Raw genomic sequence first — 20,458 nt, forward strand, 5'->3', positions numbered from 1 at the left:
AATACCACACCTCTGGTTTGAGGTGTAATACCCCTGTAGCAGCCGAGTCCTCGGGGTGCTACAATAGCATATACCTGATTTGTACCTAAGACCCCAGAGCTGCAAGGCTGCAGTGCTAACCACTGAGCTAGAGGGTAATTCACAAAATCGGAAGTTAAAGGGGGTCTGATTGTAGGGATCCCAATAATCAGACTCTGGACCCTGGGAATTGAGCTCTGTAAGCCCCACATTGAAGGAGCAGAGGTGCGGACGCTCGATTTCCACGCTATTTCTTGTCTATGGGAAGCAACTGTACTTGGGTTTCTTTGCCAGTCCGATAGACAATGAATAAATTGGATATTGAGCATCCGTGTGGCGCCCAGCTGCGCTTGGTACCACAGATCCTAGAGGGGTGCATTACCGGATTTCTCCACAAGAGGCCCCCACCGAATACACACACCTCCACCTTCCACCTCAGACCACCAGAGGGAGCCCGATAGGGATATAAATAGGGAAGGTGGATATAGGCAGCTCAGTGATTCAGCAGTTCCTGCTCAGACACAGAAGGAGTCAGTGCAGTCGAGCCAGAGCCTAGCAGTTCCTGCAGAAAGAGTTCAGTATAGTCTGTAGAGTGAGTCCAGACTAGAACTCACAGAGCTCAGGATAGAGAGCTAGGAGTGTGCGATACTCTGAGATCGGCGAAGAAGAGCAGCGTCCCGGCTGCAGTGTGTGTAGCCTAGTGAGGGCCTGAGTGGGGCCGAAGGCAAGTGGAAGAGAGTAACATAGGGGGCAGAGGAGCTTTGCAAGCTCACCCCAGAAGCATATACCGGACACCGGGTCCGAGTCTACATGGATCTTCATGACCAGTAGAAAACAACCGGAACCCCTGGCGAACTGCACGTCCCAGGATCACCAAAAGCTGATAGGTACCAGGGCCAGGAATCACGGAGACCCCAGAAAATAGGGAGAGTAATCTCCAACAGAAGGCCCTATCACCAAGTCAGCAGGTGCAGAACAGAAACCAAGTTAGGCCTAGCTTCAGGCAGGTCAGAAACTTACTACGCAGAGGCAAGAAACAGGAGGCCCTACACCCGCTCACTGGGGAGAATCCGGATGTGCACCCCTCACTCTACAGTGCTCCGGGATGTGCCTAAATTTCCATAAGTAAAAGGTACTGAAGTGACTTTCGTGTGTGCTCCTATTCTTGCTCTGACCCAGATGGGTCTCGCTTGTCCTGCATCCTCCTCTCCGTACGCTGCCCTGAGGCCCGCTCCACCTGTGGGGAGCTATACCATCGAGCTGCCTTATCACTGGCCTCAGTGGACTGCCACAGCACTGGTGATTCTCACCAGAAACCACAGGTGGCGTCACAAACTTTCATAAAATTAACAAACAATCCCCTTTTAAAAGCTGACCCCAGAGTACGGTCCGGGAGCCGACCACCGCAACATCCCCAAGGCCAGGCAAAGGCCCGGGTACCGAGTTGTCCCCATCCCCCTGGGCTAGTCATCCGCACCTCCACTCCTTTCAAGAAGGGGCCCTGCAGAAATTAATTTCCAGTATCCAGAACTCTGTTTTTGGCATCACTAGCGGCCCTGAGGTCAGAGCTCTGGTGATTGTTATCCTCTAGATTACAATTTTGGAAATAACCAATTTTAGGATGAAGAGCATTGAGAAGGGAGGGGGAGAAGGTGATCTTTGATATTGCCTTTTGTGAATGGTGGATCCTGTGTTATCTATTGTATATAGAGGTGTTATCAGTCATTGTACAGGAGGAGGAGGAGGTGAGCTGTGATATCACCTATTGTGAATGGTGGATTCTGTTATCTACTGCACATGAAAGTGTTAATGGTAAATTTGGAGGAAAATACAGAGTATTATAGACTCAGATGAAATAATTATTTATTAGAAATATATTAAAATACACATATTGATTAATACAACACAGACAGAGCAGACAATAAATTTATAAGGTTGTGTGCAACCCTAGGTATCACCATTTAACAAGTCTAATGGAGTCCCACCAGACCTGTAGTAGACAGTTAAGGTACAAAATATAATGCCAAAGCAGAGGGCAGAGCCATGGATAACAATTTCCCACACTTGGGATAGTAAAGCATAATGACTCGGCCTCTATCTCTCACACAATAAACAAGAATCAAGTGATATCCCCCATGATGAAGCAGTAAATACTGGAAGCGAAACGCGCGTAGGGGTCTCTTAGGGGGATCTCGTGTGTCAGCCTCCCTTACTCTAGGCTGTCCTGCTACCTGGGTAGGTTGTGAACATATCACCTGATTGATACTATGTAATGCATTTACTTATTGATTTTTCTTGCTTATTGTGTGAGAGATAGGGGCTGAGTCATTATGCTTTACTATCCCAAGTATGGCTATGTGCCCACGATGCAGAAATGCTCAGAATTTTTCCTTAGTGTTTCTGCATCTCCCCTGGCAGAAAAACGCATGCGGATTGTACATGCGGATTGTACATGCGGATTGTATATGCGGATTGTACATGCGTTTTCCTGCCAGGGACATGCGGATGTGAAGCGTTCCTCACATGCATTTCCGCATGCGGGTTGACAAGCGCTTTCCAGGAGATTTTAGCATTACTTGGAAAGTGCTTGACAACTTGGTCACACTATATAAATCCATGCAGCCGGCATGGATTTATATAGTGTGACCCGAGAGAATGTAAAAAATAAATCTATACTTACCTTCCGATGGCCCCCAGAGTCTTGCTTCTCTCCATCCTGGCTGCCGGCAGATCGCGGTACACTGAAGGACCTGCCGTCACATGACTATGACGTCAGCGCAGGTCCTTCAGTCCATCGCGATTTGCCGGCAAGGGAGGAGGAGCACACCGCCGGCCGTCAGAAGGTAAGTGTAATATTTATTTTTTATTTTATTTTTTTTACAGGTTCTATGGTACCCGGGTCCGGAGGAGAGTCTCCTCCTCTCCACACCCGGGTACCATCCGCACATTGGAACGCATGGAATGCGCATCTACATATACAGTGATGCGTAATCCATGCGGTCTAATGCAAGTCAATGGCGGCGAAAACACAGCACTTCCGCAAAATAATTTTCAATGAAAATCCGCAGCGGAAATTTCCGCAGCATGTGCACAGCACATGCGGATTATCATTGGGGAACATGGCAGGTCTTCTACCATGCGTTTTTGCCGCTGTGGAAACGCTTAAAAAACGCATCGTGGGCACACAGCCTTACTGTCTACTACAGGTCTGGTGGGACTCCATTAGACTTGTTAAATGGTGATACCTAGGGCCGCACACAACCTTATAAATTTATTGTCTGCTCTGTCTGTGTTGTATTAATCAATATGTGTATTTTAATATATTTCTAATAAATCATTATTTTATCTGAGTCTATAATACACCGTATTTTACTCCAAATTTACCATTGTTACATATGGAGTTTGGCTGGGTTGCACAGTCGATACTTTTTGGCTGAGCACCTATGTATATATATATATATATATATATAATGCCTTATCTGGGGTTGTTTGTGTTAACATGAAAGTGTTATCAGTCATTGTACAGGAGGAGGAGGGTCTCATTTTTTGAACCAAAAACTATGCCCATCACATTAATGGGCTATTAAACCACAAATTTTTCAATAATTCGAATTGGTGTGCTGCCTCCATTTTTTAACTTTATATTTGAGGTTTGGGAGGCTTGGCACCCTTGAGCTTGATAGATACATAGATAGATATATAGATAGATATGGGATAGATAGATAGATAGATAGATAGATAGATAGATAATAGATAGATAGATAATAGATAGATAGATGATAGATAGATAGATAGATAATAGATAGATAGATGATAGATAGATGATAGATAGATGATAGATAGATAGATGATAGATATATAGATAGATATGGGATAGATAGATAGATAATAGATAGATAGATGATAGATAGATAGATAATAGATAGATAGATAGATAGATAGATATGGGATAGATAGATAGATAGATGATAGATAGATAGATAGATAGATAGATAGATATGGGATAGATAGATAGATGATAGATAGATATTGGATAGATAGATAGATATTTAGATGGATATATATTTAGATGGATAGATAGATAGATATTGGATAGATGATATATAGATCATAGATAGATAGATAGATATTGGATAGATAGATAGATAGATAGACAGATATTGGATAGATAGATGATAGATATTGGATAGATAGATAGATAGATAGATAATAGATGGATAGATAATAGATAGATAGATAGATAGATAGATAGATAGATAGATAGATAGATATCCCAAGAAAGTAGCAAAGAGGAAAGTTTGTGATCTACAGACATTGGGCTCCTACTTGTCTCACACACTGTGGCTCCGGCCGTGTCTTCAGCACTTTACAGCTGTGTAGTCACTTCTTCATTGTTTTTTGCCCGACGCCTCTTCATCTTGATTTTTTTGCCTTATGTTCCCGGTTTGGTGTTTCATTGGCAGATGTTCAGTTATTTAGGTCTTTTTTTGGTCTCCTTAGACTCTAGTGTCCGGTGCTTTAGGAGCATTTGTTTCATCGTTGGTTGTTGGGATTGGCACACAGACAGATTACAGACAATTGCGGTTCCTTCCGGGATTTTAGAAGTTCTGTAACGGGTCTGGGAGGTGGAACCTCTGAGCAACTTATACAAGGGGGCGGTCCTTGTAAGGAAGCGGGTGGCGACCAGGGCTGGCAGGCAGATAGTCACAGCAGGTGACCGGGACAGTCTCTGGGTAAACAGGCAGGAGGTCACAGCAAGTGACCGGGACAGTCTCTGGGTAAACGGGCAGGAGGTCACAGCAAGTGACCGGGACAGTCTCTGGGTAAACGGGCAGGAGGTCACAGCAAGTGACCGGGACAGTCTCTGGGTAAACGGGCAGGAGGTCACAGCAAGTGACCGGGACAGTCTCTGGGTAAACAGGCAGGAGGTCACAGCAAGTGACCGGGACAGTCTCTGGGTAAACTGGCAGGAGGTCACAGCAAGTGACCGGGACAGTCTCTGGGTAAACAGGCAGGAGGTCACAGCAAGTGACCGGGACAGTCTCTGGGTAAACGGGCAGGTACGACCTGTGACGGCTGAGCCTCCAGGTAGGCTAGCAGGCAGATGGCAGATGAGTGCTCCCAGGTGAGCAGGCGAGAGTCTCTGGATAAGCAGGTGGTCACAGCATGTGACGGCGGAGCCTCCAGGTAGGCTAACAGGCAGGTAACAGATGAGCGCTCCCAGGTGAGCAGGCGAGAGTCTCTGGATAAGCAGGTGGTCACAGCATATGACGGCGGAGCCTCCTGGTAGGCAAACAGGCAGGTAGCAGATGAGCGCTCCCAGGTGAGCGAGCAAGAGTCACTGGAGTGGCAGGTGGTCACAGCACGTGACGGCAGAGCCTCCAGGTAGGCTAGCAAGCAGGTAGCAGGTGGACGCTCCCAGGTGAGCGGGCAAGCTGGTCCATAGACAGACTGACAGGTGTTGGAAGGCAGACCGTCGGACCTCAGGCTAGCGAGCAGGCAAGCTGATAACAGGCTGGAATCAGACAGCAAACTGGCAGGAAACTGGCAGGTAACTGGCAACGGGACCTGAGGGCTGAAGCAGAGTAGTGAACAGTGCAACAACATTGCTCGGGCACCTCCATTTTGGAGGAGGTGCCTTATATATGGAGGGATCCTCCGGCTATTGGCCGGGGACTCCTTAGGGAGGCGCGCGCGGCCCCTTTAAGAGAGGGGGAGCGCGCGCGCGCGCACCCTAAGCACAGTGACCGGGGGAGAGCGGGCGCTGCAAGCAGAGCCGGGCACGGAGCAGAGAGGTGAGGGGAACAGCGTCCCTGCCTAGCAGAGGGCAGGGACGCCGACGCTACAGTACCCCCCCCTTTAGGCCCCCCCTTTTTTAGGCCAGACAGAAATTTAGCAAGGATGAGAGGGGCATGGATGTTCTCCCGGGGCTCCCACGTTCTCTCTTCAGGACCAAACCCCTTCCAATCTACCAGAAAAAAGGTCTTTCCTCTTACCCTTTTGGTGGCCAGAATGTTCTCTACCTCAAACTCGTTCTCAGCGGAAACCGGAGCAGGAGGCGTGCCTGTAGACTTGGAAAAAGAGTTAAGTACCACAGGTTTGAGGAGAGATACATGGAAGGAGTTAGGAATCCGCAAGTTGACCGGGAGTTTCAATTTATAGGCCACCGGGTTGATCTGACTGATAACCTCCAGAGGACCGATGAACCGAGGCCCCAATTTATAGGAAGGAATCTTGAGCCGGACATACTTGGACGAGAGCCAGACTTTATCTCCAGGACGGAATTGAGGAGGATCCAGACGTTTTTTGTCAGCATGTCTTTTCATACGCTCGGACGACTGTAGGAGTGCGGACCGGGTACTCTCCCAGATGGAGGAGAATTTGTTAACAAGAGATTCCGCAGCCGGATTATCCACCGAGGTGGAGACGGGAAATGGGATCCGAGGATGCTGATCGAAGACTACAAAAAACGGGGATTTGGAGGAAGATTCGCTCTCGTGATTGTTGTAGGAGAATTCGGCCCATGGCAGGAGATCCACCCAGTCAGAATGGTGGGCATTAATGAAGTGCCGGAGGTAACTGGTCAGGATCTGATTGATCCGCTCCACTTGACCATTAGACTGTGGGTGGTAAGCGGAGGAGAAGTCCAGGGTGACGTCTAGCAATTTACAAGTGGCTCTCCAGAAGCGTGAGGTGAACTGTACCCCACGATCCGACACGATGTGGAGGGGCAGACCATGAAGACGGAAGATGTGGCGGATGAAGTCTTTAGCCAGCTCGGGTGCAGATGGGAGGCCTGGCAGGGGAATGAAGTGAGCCATCTTGGAAAAGCGGTCAGCGACCACCCAAATGACCGTACAACCGGCAGAGACGGGAAGGTCGGTTATGAAGTCCATGGCTATATGCTGCCAGGGGGCAGCAGGTACAGGAAGCGGAAGAAGGCGACCGGCTGGCAGGTGTCTCGGAACCTTGTTGCGGGCGCAGGACACACAGGCAGAAACAAAGTCTATTACGTCCTTGTGCAGGGTAGGCCACCAGTAGTGCCGGGTAATAAGCTGGAGGGTCTTTTTCTGACCGGCATGGCCAGCTACTTTAGACGAATGACCCCAGTGTAGGATCTTCTCCCGATCAGGTACCGATACGAACGTCTTACCGGGAGGGAGACGATTTAGACTCACGGGAGCCACTTGCATTACTCTGGCGGGATCGATGATATGTTTAGGTTCTTCCTCGAGATCAGACACCAGAAAGGATCGGGACAAGGCGTCCGCTTTGATGTTTTTGTCAGCCGGACGAAAATGAAGAACAAAATCAAAGCGAGCAAAAAACAAGGACCACCGGGCTTGGCGCGGGTTAAGTCTCTGGGCATGCTGGAGGTAAGCCAAGTTCTTGTGGTCAGTGTAAATTATAACCGGATGAAGAGCCCCCTCGAGTAGGTAACGCCACTCTTCCAATGCCAGTTTAATGGCCAATAACTCACGGTCTCCAATGGAATAATTGCGCTCGGAAGAGGAGAAGAGTTTGGAGAAGAAGCCACAAGTTACCATTCTCCCGGAAGACGATTTTTGGGTAAGTACCGCTCCGGCTCCAGAGGAGGAGGCGTCAACTTCCAGGAAGAACTGCTTGTTGCCGTCCGGGCGATGCAGCACTGGGGCGGAAGAGAAGGCCTGTTTTAAGGAGAGGAAGGCCTCCTCTGCTTCGGACGGCCAGTCTTTGGGATTAGTACCCTTACGGGTGAGCGCGGAAATTGGGGCAGTCCGGGAAGAGAAGTGCGGGATGAAGAGGCGGTAGTAGTTGGCGAAGCCCAGGAACCGCTGAATAGCCTCAACCCCTCCGGTCGAGGCCATTTCTCGATGGCAGACAGTTTCTCTGGATCCATTCGTAGGCCGGTCTGGGAAATAATGTAGCCCAAAAACGGAAGCGAGGTCTGCTCAAAGAGGCACTTCTCATATTTAGCGAAGAGGTGATTTTGCCTGAGCCTGAGCAGGACCTGACGAACATCCCTCCGGTGAGTCTGGAGATCCGGAGAGATGACCAAGATGTCGTCCAGGTACACCACTACGCAGGAGTAGAGAAGGTCCCGGAAGATGTCATTGACCAACTCTTGAAAGATGGCAGGAGCGTTACAGAGACCAAAGGGCATTACCAGATATTCATAGTGGCCGTCCCGGGTGTTGAATGCAGTCTTCCATTTGTCCCCCTGACGGATACGGACCAGGTTGTACGCCCCACGGAGGTCCAATTTGGTGAAGATTCTAGCCCCCCTCAGACGGTCAAATAACTCCGGAATGAGCGGAAGGGGGTACTTATTCTTCACCGTGATCTGGTTAAGACCTCTATAGTCTATACAAGGACGGAGAGAGCCGTCCTTCTTTTTAACGAAAAAGAAGCCTGCTCCCGCCGGGGAGGTAGATTTCCGGATGAATCCCCGGGCCAGATTCTCCTCAATATACTCGGACATTGACCGGGTCTCAGCAGCGGACAATGGTAAATGGTAAATACGTCCACGGGGAGGCGTAGTACCGGGTAACAGGTCGATAGGACAGTCGTATGGTCTATGAGGGGGTAATGTCTCTGCCTCCTTTTTATTAAAGACATCAGCAAAAGACCAATAAGGAATCGGAAGTCCAGGTAGATTAGTTGGGGTAGGAGAAGGACGGACGGGATGAACAGGAACCAAACAAGTCTTATGGCAGTCCTGTCCCCAGCGAAGGACTTCTCCGGTCTGCCAGTCAAGCACGGGTGCATGTCTCTGGAGCCAAGGTAGACCTAATAAGAGGGCGTGAGAGAGTCCAGGCAGAACATGAAAAGAGATGCTCTCAGAATGCAGCATTCCCACCTGCAGAGTAATGGATTCGGTGATGAGTTGGATGGGACGTGGTAAGAGGCCCCCATCCACAGCAGCGACAGATAAGGGTACAGCCAGAGGTTTGGTGGGAATGCGGTATTTTTCTACCAGGGACTGTGAAATAAGATTCCCGGCTGCTCCAGAGTCAAGTTGGGCTAATTCGAAATAACGGTTCTCCCCGCAGATAATTGAGACAGACAGCAGCAGAGATGGAGAGGATTTATTCTTGTCTAGGTCGACCTCTCTGAGCGAACCTAGACACAGGCGTTTCCCGACCTCTCCGGGCAGGTACGGATCCGGTGCTCCTTACTGCCACAGTAGAAACAGCTCCCCTCGGCACGGCGTAAGTCCTGACGGGTTTTGACCATCTTGGTCTGGTCGACCTGCATAGGCTCAGGAGAATGTACCTGGGGAGAAACAGAGGGAGTGACGGGTTTCTGGAAGGTAGGAGCTAGACGTGGAAACCTCCTCTCACGGGTGACCTCTTTGGCACGCTCCTGGATCCGTAGGTCAATCCGGGTGGCAAGAGTTATTAAGTCATCGAGAGTGGTAGGAATGTCCCGACCGGCAAGTTCATCTTTAATACGGCCGGACAGACCCTCCCAGAAGACAGATACCAGAGAGTCGTTATCCCAGGCCAGCTGCGAGGCAAGGGTACGGAACTGTATGGCATATTGGCCCACGGTGAGACCTCCCTGACGGAGGCGTAGCAGAGACGATGCAGATGAGGTCTTCCGTCCGGGTTCGTCGAAGACTTTCCGGAAAGCCGTGAGAAAGGTAGGCAAGTCGGACACCAGGGGGTCTCCTCTCTCCCATAGAGGATTTAGCCAGGCCAGAGCCTACCCTGTGAGATGGGACATGATGAAGGCTACTTTGGCCCGGTCGGAGTTAAACTGGTGGGACAGGAGTTCAAAGTGCAGGGTGCACTGGTTTATGAAGCCCCGAGCCTGAGCAGAGTCGCCTCCGAAGCAAGGAGGAGCAGAAAGCCGGGGTCCGGAGTAGGATACCACGGTATTGGTGGGCAGCGGAGCTGCCGGGTTGCGAGTCATGACACTGGCGGTGGTTGCTGGTGGAGCAGTCAGAGTGTCCAGGCGAGAATTGACATTCCGCAGGTGACCCAGGATGGACTCCTGTTGGGACCTCTGACGGGACAGTTCATGACAAAGGTCCGAGAGCGAGGGAGCTTGGGTGCCACCGGGTTCCATGGCCCGAGCAAACTGTAACGGGTCTGGGAGGCGGAACCTCTGAGCAACTTATACAAGGGGGCGGTCCTTGTAAGGAAGCGGGTGGCGACCAGGGCTGGCAGGCAGATAGTCACAGCAGGTGACCGGGACAGTCTCTGGGTAAACGGGCAGGAGGTCACAGCAAGTGACCGGGACAGTCTCTGGGTAAACGGGCAGGAGGTCACAGCAAGTGACCGGGACAGTCTCTGGGTAAACGGGCAGGTACGACCTGTGACGGCTGAGCCTCCAGGTAGGCTAGCAGGCAGATGGCAGATGAGTGCTCCCAGGTGAGTAGGCGAGAGTCTCTGGATAAGCAGGTGGTCACAGCATGTGACGGCGGAGCCTCCAGGTAGGCTAACAGGCAGGTAACAGATGAGCGCTCCCAGGTGAGCAGGCGAGAGTCTCTGGATAAGCAGGTGGTCACAGCATGTGACGGCGGAGCCTCCTGGTAGGCAAACAGGCAGGGAGCAGATGAGCGCTCCCAGGTGAGCGAGCAAGAGTCACTGGAGTGGCAGGTGGTCACAGCACGTGACGGCAGAGCCTCCAGGTAGGCTAGCAAGCAGGTAGCAGGTGGACGCTCCCAGGTGAGCGGGCAAGCTGGTCCATAGACAGACTGACAGGTGTTGGAAGGCAGACCGTCGGACCTCAGGCTAGCGAGCAGGCAAGCGGATAACAGGCTGGAATCAGACAGCAAACTGGCAGGTAACTGGCAACGGGACCTGAGGGCTGAAGCAGAGTAGTGAACAGTGCAACAACATTGCTCGGGCACCTCCATTTTGGAGGAGGTGCCTTATATATGGAGGGATCCTCCGGCCATTGGCCGGGGACTCCTTAGGGCGGCGCGCGCGGCCCCTTTAAGAGAGGGGGAGCGCGCGCGCGCCCTAAGCACAGTGACCGGGGGAGAGCGGGCGCTGCAAGCAGAGCGGGAGGAAGCCGCCGGGCACGGAGCAGAGAGGTGAGGGGAACAGCGTCCCTGCCTAGCAGAGGGCAGGGACGCCGACGCTACAAGTTCCTCTGCATGTTTTGTTGGGCTGTGCACATATACAAAACCAGTTATCCAACATTCTTACTGGTCTGTTATCATTGTTACTGGAGTGGTGCCCATGTATCACACGAGGGTTACATATATCGTTCTTGGTTAGGACAATGATTCTGTCTGGTCTTTTGGATAAGTACAGCACGTGGGCTAATGCCAGGGTCAGTGTTTTACACATATTTGTCAGCTTTTTGAGTTTCTGCTTTAAAGAAGACCTGTCACTTGCCATAAAGATGTAATATTTTTACCTGGTGTAAATGCCGCTGTTCTCCTGAATCCGGCGATGTTTTTCTTTTCTTCCTGCGCCTCTCCGTTCCTGAGATACGACCCCATCTTCCCTGTATATAAATCTAGTCATGCTAGCCAACTGGGCGTGGTCCTCAAGAAAATGTCCATAAAGAATAATTAAGGATTACGCCTACTTGGTTAAAAAGACTGGACTGGGAAAAGAGTCCATATCTCAGGAACGGAGAGGCGCAGGAACAAAAGAAAAACAGCGCCGGATTCATGAGAACAGCGGCATTTACACCAAGGTAAAAAAAAATACATATTTATGGCAAGTGACAGATCCTCTTTAATAATGATGCTGATATTAACATTATGAACTATTTCCAGGTAGGACCCCATCATGGAAAATAGCCCTGCTGTTCCTCGGATCCTTGGTACTGTCAGCCGTTTTTTTCCTTCTACTGGCCTATATCATAATGAAAGTATATGAGATCACACAATATATATTCTTTCCATCATATTCTTTACCAGAGCATCTGAAAGAGGTTTGTATCTGGCCTTATATTGTGTCTTCACTACTAATTTACTTTTTATAGCCTGTTGGAAAAATATTTTAGAAATTCTAAGGCTTCGATCACACACAGGGAGAAATTCATCAGGGTCTTTAATAATTTGCAATTTTTGGCTGCGATTATAGAGCCGGTCTCTGATTCATTCTGCCTGTGGTTCCAGCAGCATAAATCAGATGTCATGTTCCCTTCAGAGATTATTTTTGGACTTTGGAAAACTTCTTAAAGTTTAACCGTCGTTTTAATTTTGTATTTCATCAAATAATAGTACTCATTAAGATAAGAAACTTTGCAATATATCTCATCAGAGAAATCTACTTCTTTCACTCTCAATTAATGGGTAAACTCAGTATTCAGTGAAGACAGATTTTCCCATTACTGAGATAGGGGATGACAGTTGGTGCTTTGAAAAATCTATGGAGGAAGGAGGAGCTAAAGGCAGATAGAGACATTCTGCTACATAGAACTTTACGAGCTCCAACTGTCATCTCCTATCTCCGTGATGGGGAAATCTGTATTAACTGAAGACAGCTTTTACATGTGAATTGAGAATGAAAGAAGCAGGAGGACAAAGAAGCAGATTTTTCTGATCAGATATATTACAAAGTTTCTTATTTTCATGTGTACTATTGATTTATGTGAAAAAAAACCCCTAAACAATGGTGACTCTTTACTAGTGATGAGCGAGTATGTTCTGTTAACCCTTTCGGCTCGCCGAGTATCTTCAGCGTGCTCGGGTGTTATGTTTGAGTTACTCTGTGCGCATGCTGTTTGACAGCTTTAACACATGTGAGGAATCTCTAAGAAACAGGCATTCCTCAGATGTATTAAAGCTGTCAAACAGTCGCAAATCATGCACACGGAGTGACTCAAACATAAGACCCGAGCACGCTGAAGATACTTGGAAAACACGCAAGCATGCTCGTAAATCTCGACCCTCTAATGAGCTTTGTCACATGACTTAGGATAAAAGCCAAAACCAAAATCTCAATTAATTGGTTTTGGCTTTTATCCTAAGTCATGTGACAAGGCTCTCTAGAGGGTCGATATTGACTTTTAGGATTGCTACTTCCTATAGGTGGCGCTAGAGTTCTAGTCCTCTTCAACTCTGAAGAGACAATTTGCATACTTCCCAGAGAAGCACTGCAAGGCTTAAAAGTCTCCTCACCTTGGCATGTCAGGCTTGACATGTCACTTTCCGCAAGGAGAACCGTTATCCCTTGGATCCCAGTTCCCACTGCATAATTGTAGGGCACAGCACCCTCCTTCATCCCTGCTAGTGCTGTGATTGCCCGGAAAGGGTTCTGAATACACAAAAGAAAAACATTCAACAACTTTAAGTTGGATATTAAAGGGGTTTTTCCAGTATTATAGGGGAGTTGCCCGCAAATAAGAAATGGTAAAAATAAAGAAGTAAACTACACCCCCCTTTTCTGGTGGTCCCTGCCAGTCTCTACTTACTTCCCACAGTGATTGATGTCCATGCATGCACATCTGAACCCTGCAGCCAATCACTGGCCTTAGTGGTTGTGTACCACTCATGCCTGGATCAGGAATGTAAACAGCTACAGGGTTCACATGTGGATGGACATCATGTCACCACTGCTAAAAGTAAACCAAAACTGGTGGGGAACAGCATCACTGGAGCAGGGGATAGAAGGGCTGAGTATAGGCTTGGACTGGCCCACGGGAGAATGGGAGAATCCTCTGGTGGGTCCCAGTGCAAGAGTCGGCCACCACCCTCTTATATGAGCCGTACTTGACAGACAAAGGCAGCATCTTATTTATTTACCAATCTATCCAGTTCATTGTTATATAAATCTGTGATTGAGGCTAATGTCACATTTACCTGTAGCTGAAAAGTGGGGTCCTAAAGTTGGTTACTAGTGGGCCCTTGATATAGGATACTTCATTATTTTATACTGTTACCTCATTACGCTTGATTTTCTTAAAATACCAGTAAACCCATTTAAAGGATTATTTCCAACATTGAATGTTATCACCTTTCAACTGAATTGACCCGAGGTCCAGATGCGGGGACTCTCACAGATCCGGAGAATAGAGCTCTGATATGCCCCATCAGAATGGAGTCAAATAGAGAATGAATGAAGTGGTGGCCACGTGTGCATTTCTGACCTCTGTTTTTGGGAAAGGTAGGGTTCTCAGCATTCAGACCAGTGCCCAATCTTGTGGATGGGAGATAACTTTTAATGTTGGGATACATTTTAAGCATAAATTTGCTTGTGGATTATTGGATAATTTAAAGGGAGACTGTCAGCACAAAATGACTTCAAACCAATAAGATGAGCATTGCATGGCCTATAAGTCTCTTTACACTGTCATGTCAGACAAGTTACTCTCCACAAGGAGAGATGTTACGCCTTAGACCCCAGTCAGAGGCTTCTCATATGGATGGTGAGCGGACTGCAAACTATGTCTTACAAGGAACGGTTAAAGGATCTGGGAATGTTTATCTTGCAATAAAGAAGGCTAAGAGAAGACTTAATAGCTGTCTACAAATATCTGAAGGGATGTCACAGTGTAGAGGGATCGGCTTTATTCTCATTTGCACATGGAAACACGACAATCAATGGAAGGAAACTGAAAGGGAGAAGATACAGATTAGATATTAGAAAAAACTTTTTGACAGTTAGGGTGATCAATGAGTGGAACAGGCGGCCACGAGAGGTGGTGAGTTCTCCTTCAGTGGAAGTCTTCACATAGAGGCTGGACAGACATCTGTCTGAGATGATTTAGTGACTCCTGCATTGAGCAGGGGCCTGGACACGATGACCCCGGAGGTCCCCTCCAACTCTAACATTCTATCATTCTATGATTCCGAAGCCAAATCAGATCTCTGAGGGGCAAGCATCCTGAAACGTGTCTGGAAGTAGAGATTCTGGTTTGGCTTTTATCCTAAGTCACACGGTGACAGTAGAGTTCAAGTCCTTTTCCTCTCTGAAGAGGCAATTTGCAGACCAATAATAAGCACTCAGTGCACCCTATCTCCTCCCCCTTCTCCCTTGATTGACAGCTCTGGATTTACAGGCCCCATAGAAGAGAAGAGATAGATAAAAACCAAGTAGGTGGAAAGGAGCACTGAACTGTTCAGCCTCATCAAGGGGGCACTGAGCAACTGTGCTTGGTTTGAACAGTCATTTTGTGCCGACAGATTCCCTTTCAGTGAAATAAATGTGGATGACTAGAAACTGGCTATAGGCAAACAAGATAATTCTATCCTGTATATATGGTTTGTGATTCTTTTTTTCTCCTTGCAGTATTTAAGCAAGCCATTCTACAGCGCTCCCTACCTGCCGACCCAACCTGCGGAGGAATGTGGAGAATCGTGTGAGCAGCTGACATTTATATCAGAAGAGACAGACGGGAAGCACGCGGCATGAGGAATTCTCTGTTTTCCTCAGGCCTTTTATTAATTAATGGTCTGATTGCTGGGCCCCTTCCATAGCCGCCATGGATGGAACATTTGAGGGCTGCTGTCTTCTCCTACCATGGATGGGAAATTTGAGGGCTGCTGTCTTCTCCTACCATGGATGGGACATTTGAGGGCTGCTGTCTTCTCCTACCATGGATGGGACATTTGGGGGCTGCTGTCTTCTCCTACCATGGATGGGACATTTGGGGGCTGCTGTCTTCTCCTACCATGGATGGGACATTTGAGGGCTGCTGTCTTCTCCTACCATGGATGGGACATTTGGGGGCTGCTGTCTTCTCCTACCATGGATGGGACATTTGGGGGCTGCTGTCTTCTCCTACCATGGATGGGACATTTGGGGGCTGCTGTCTTCTCCTACCATGGATGGGACATTTGAGGGCTGCTGTCTTCTCCTACCATGGATGGGACATTTGGGGGCTGCTGTCTTCTCCTACCATGGATGGGACATTTGGGGGCTGCTGTCTTCTCCTACCATGGATGGGACATTTGGGGGCTGCTGTCTTCTCCTACCATGGATGGGACATTTGGGGGCTACTGTCTTCTCCTAGGGTGACATGATCTAGCACCAATGCGGCCGGTATCATTAAAGTACAATTTATCTATTCATTCAATTAGACTTTAGATAAGTTTGATGAGTTTAGGAACATATTCGGTTCTGTTCAGGGGTCCTGGAGACCCGGGGAGTAGAAACTGATCAGTATGGACTTTACCTATTTTAGATCTCTGCTTACATCCCTTGTGCCCTCGAGGGTGGCGATTGTTAGTGCCGATTCCCCCACAGGTCATGGGTACGATTTCCCATAAAAACCTGTGAAATATTAAGACTAAGATTTCGTTCAGATCCTGTATGGGATCTATATTTAGGAAAGCCCCTGTTCGTATGGGGTGTTAGGGCATATGGGCGTCATAGATCCCCCATACTTAGGATCTCCCTCTATGAGCCGGTGTAGAACACCATTGGCTGTTACTCAAATGGATAGTTATTTATTTGCATGACTGTCATGTAATACTATATTTCTCCTGTAGTGGTCGCTACAGGGAAAATATAAGACTAGTTGCAAAGGAGAAGCTGGACCCGCAGCACTCAGCTGACACTGAGCCACTTCACTTTAAAAAGTTATTCTCAACTTCTTAAATGTGTAAAATTACTAACTTCTTGTAAAAACAAGAAACTCTGCAATTTGTCCTCATGAGAAATCATCTCAGTTCTCAAAAACAGAGGGAATATTAGTTGTATTATTTACTGCTCTTTGCCTAGGTTACTGGCCACCTCTGCAGTCTTACAGCCCTTTACAAGTTCGGTGTTATAGAGCTTGCAAGCGCTGCTCATCTTCAGTGTCCCTCCGCTCCTCTAATGCTGCAGAGATAAAGCTGCCTCTGCTGCAGCATGGGAGAGAACACAGGCCGGCTGTCAATCATCAGAAGCACATCGCACCAGGGAAGTGACGTGCTCCTGGAAATCTAACTTGAGACAAACACTTTAAGGAAATCTTAAATACATGATATAGTATTGGCTAGATTTGAAGACTTGCAAAGTGGAACAGTAATCCTGGACACAGTGTCTCAGAAAGTTTCCTATCGTACTTTATTTTTTATATTGACCTAGATAGTTATTTATTTCAGTTAAAGGGGTATTCTGAATCCTAAAAAAAAAATCTGGAAAGTGGAATAAGCCTCCAGAGCTGCACCGAAGGCCAAACCCGAACCAGTGCTCTTTACAGTCGGGTCTCAGGTTTGGTGGGTATGAGCTGCTTTGAATTTTTTCCCCACATCGACCATTGCCTTGGAAATAAGTCTTGACATAGAGTTGAATCTCTTTATTTAGAGACAGTATCCCCTCAACAAAGTCGCCAACTACAACAGTGATGTCACTATCAATGACATCACTACTTGATATTGTCTCTAAAAAAAATCAGAAAAAATGGTGGCGTCACCATGTCCAAGGGAAGGATGTGTTGGGATGATCCAGTACAAGAAAGAAAGATGGAGATTAAAAAACTAAACTTTTTCTCAAAAGTTTTTGTTCTGGCCAACCTGTGCCGTTTATCAAGGATTTTGGAGCTGAGCAGGCTCGTCTCATTTTAGCGCACTATGTCCCACCTGTTGTAGACCCTAATAACTGTTCGGACTATTTTCTTACCCTTTGGGTTCGTGCAGACGACCGTATTATTGGTTCGAGTGCAATCCGACAATACATCAGATCGCACTCGTACCAATGGGGCTGTGCATATGTCAGATGTTTTCCATCGGACTGAGCTGCATGCCCGAATTTGATCTGATATTCGGATGACATCTGAGTGCAGACCAATTTCCATGGACTGACAGAATGGAGAAGATGGAGAATTTTTTTACTATATCTTCTCTACGTCCGGTGTCTGATCAGAGTGTGATTAGAATAATTGATCTGATTTTCTCAGATGACAAAAAATTCTCTCGTCTGCACCTCGCCTTATACTAATTTACCTAAGTTTGATCCTTTCACCTTTCTTTACTTTTTTTCTACACTTTAGGCACTTTTACTTTTTTTTATTCTTATATATTTAACAGAACACTCCAGGAATACCTCAATATCTCCTATTCTTGGCGTTCATACTTCATACCCTTAGGGATTGCTGTAGGCATGACGCAGGGTAGCTGACTTACTAAGCTACGGGACTTCGTTTTTTGGCACAAATTAAGCCAAATTCCCATCTTTTTTGCCTTGCACTACATTTATTGTGTGTTTCAGACATGCTGGAAATGCTGAAAGTGCGCCACAATTTGTCGTAACTTTGTGGACCATGGTAAGCCTGGACTAGACAGTCTAAAGATACCAAAGTTATCAAACACCATGAGAATCACTGAGAAACTTGGAACATTTTAGGACCGTCTAGTCATTAAGACCGACTTTGTTCACACCGGTTTTGATGAGAGCTCGTGCTGGACTCAGATGCTTCTGAATCATTAAGAGGCACCACTTTTCAGGGACTGTAAAGTGGCGTGCGCCTCCAGTCGGGGACTGGAGTAAGATTTGTGGCATACGGGTCTCTGCTGCTCATAAGTTTGACGATCAGAGGTTGGCTTGCCCCAGCTGAAAAAATGGCATAAGACCATCAAAAGTTGTAAAACTTTAGTGCAGTCTTGCATTTCACCAAAATTTTGCAACTTATCAAAGCTTTTTCCGCCTGAAAAGTTTGCACTGTATAAAACTTAGCTTTATCAAATATTCCCATATAGTATCAGTTTTTTCTTGATGATACCTCGTCTGATTTTTATTATTCTGGATACAGAGGAACTCTTCTATTAGCAGTAGTTATTAAGAGTGCAGATGTCACAAGAGAGCAGGCACGTGGGTGGTCTACACTTTATGTTCTTTAAGAAAGTTATGAATAGTTTGACTTTATGCTCACCACTTTTATTTTAGGCTGGGCAGTAGAGCTATCCATAGGGGCTGTCCAGTGGTAGACAATCTCTTGAAGTCGGCCCACCCAAATAGATGTCTTAACCGTGTGCATCGGCTTCCATAAGGTGGGCACGCAGATAACTTGGTAAATTAAAAACAATTTGGTTAGTTAAGGAATCATAATTTTGCAAAAACTGAAAACCATTTTCCCAACCATAACTTGCTCTCATGTTATTTGAATGTTTTATATAAATGTATATCTCTGTTGTGTGTTACTATCATTATATATGTATGCAAATCCTAACTTAAAGGGGTTGTTCTTCCAGAATGAGCACCGCTCCCTGTCCGTGGCTTGTTTTCATGAGCTGCAATACCTCATACAACCTGTAGAAAAGTGTGGCGCTATTGTTAGGTGGAAAAAAAAACAGCCATGGTATTTTAATCCCTTTAGGCTAGAGCTATGTGGTGACATGGCCACGTGACATTAAACTCACAGTACCACAAGCAACTAATGATAGCGAATGTGATAATGTAGAAACCCAGCAGGTTTGGGTTTCTGCTTGGGGTCAGGTCATGGGAAGTTGTGAGTCGCACTGTAACCTCATTCACTATTATTAATTGTCAAGTGTAGTAGCACAATATTGTTGACTCATAGTCGCCATGTAGCCCCAGCCTTAAAGGGAATTAGCCCTCAGAAAATTGCCTATTTTTTAATACAAGGTTTTTATGTTAAATGTATTTAAAAAATGATATATATATATGTATATTATTTTTTTTTCAATTGTTCATAACTATGTTTAAAATAAATATATTTGCACTGTTCACTAGGAATTATTATACTAGACTCACACTTCCTGTCTATACAGATGACTTTTTAGTAATTTCATTATCATCACAGACAGGATTACATTGAAAGGTAACACTTCTTTATACCTAGGTATACAGTTGATTACCAAGGATCCATTTTTCACAATAGGTGATGTCACAGCTCACCTCCTCCTCCTCCTGTACAATGTCTGATAACACCTCTATATACAGTAGATAACACAGGATCCACCATTCACAATAGGTGATGTCACAGCTCACCTCCTCCTCCTGTACAATGACTGATAACACCTCTATATACAGTAGATAACACTGGATCCATCATTCACAATAGGTGATGTCACAGCTCACCTCCTCCTCCTGTACAATGACTGATAACACCTCTATATACAGTAGATAACACTGGATCCATCATTCACAATAGGTGATGTCACAGCTCACCTCCTCCTCCTCCTGTACAATGACTGATAACACCTCTATATACAGTAGATAACACTGGATCCATCATTCACAATAGGTGATGTCACAGCTCTCCTGTTCTCCCTCCCTGCATTATGACTTTTGCCCAGATCGGAGCATGCTCAGATAATTCTTCCATACAAACAACAAGGGTCTGAGTCAGTCTATTCCTAATAATGTCCATGTGATGAATAGGAAATAGGAGTCTAATATTAGGCCTAGTGGCCAATTTTGAAAATCTCCAGATTATTTTATATAGATTGTGATATGAAAAATGATCAAAAATGAAAAAAAAAAAATATATAATTTACCATGAAAACCTGATATAAGCAATAGGGGACATTTCCTGATGACACATTTCCTCTAAGATGCTGTAAATGTGACTCGTAGGCAGCGTGGATGTTTTTTGTGTGTCA

At 46.7% G+C, this 20,458-nt stretch overlaps 1 protein-coding gene across 2 annotated transcripts in view; it reads left to right on the forward strand.

The window, feature by feature from the left end:
* LOC141237463 (interleukin-10 receptor subunit beta-like) overlaps positions 1 to 19,965 on the forward strand; it is a 59,780-nt gene extending 39,815 nt beyond the window's left edge. Inside the window, exons 6-7 of one of the 2 annotated variants that reach the window (XM_073668343.1) lie at positions 11,741 to 11,898; positions 15,201 to 19,965. In XM_073668343.1, the coding sequence (XP_073524444.1) occupies positions 11,741 to 11,898; positions 15,201 to 15,323 (281 nt within the window). In that variant the 3' untranslated portion in view covers positions 15,324 to 19,965. The remainder of the gene's footprint in view (positions 1 to 11,740; positions 11,899 to 15,200) is intronic. The other variant, XM_073668344.1, reaches the window with a different exon arrangement.
* The last annotated feature ends 493 nt before the right edge of the window (positions 19,966 to 20,458 follow it).

This window comes from Phyllobates terribilis, unplaced genomic scaffold (genome assembly GCF_046119375.1).
Source record: "Phyllobates terribilis strain yellow unplaced genomic scaffold, ASM4611937v1 Scaffold_2__4_contigs__length_985480577, whole genome shotgun sequence".
Classification (NCBI taxonomy): domain Eukaryota; kingdom Metazoa; phylum Chordata; class Amphibia; order Anura; family Dendrobatidae; genus Phyllobates; species Phyllobates terribilis.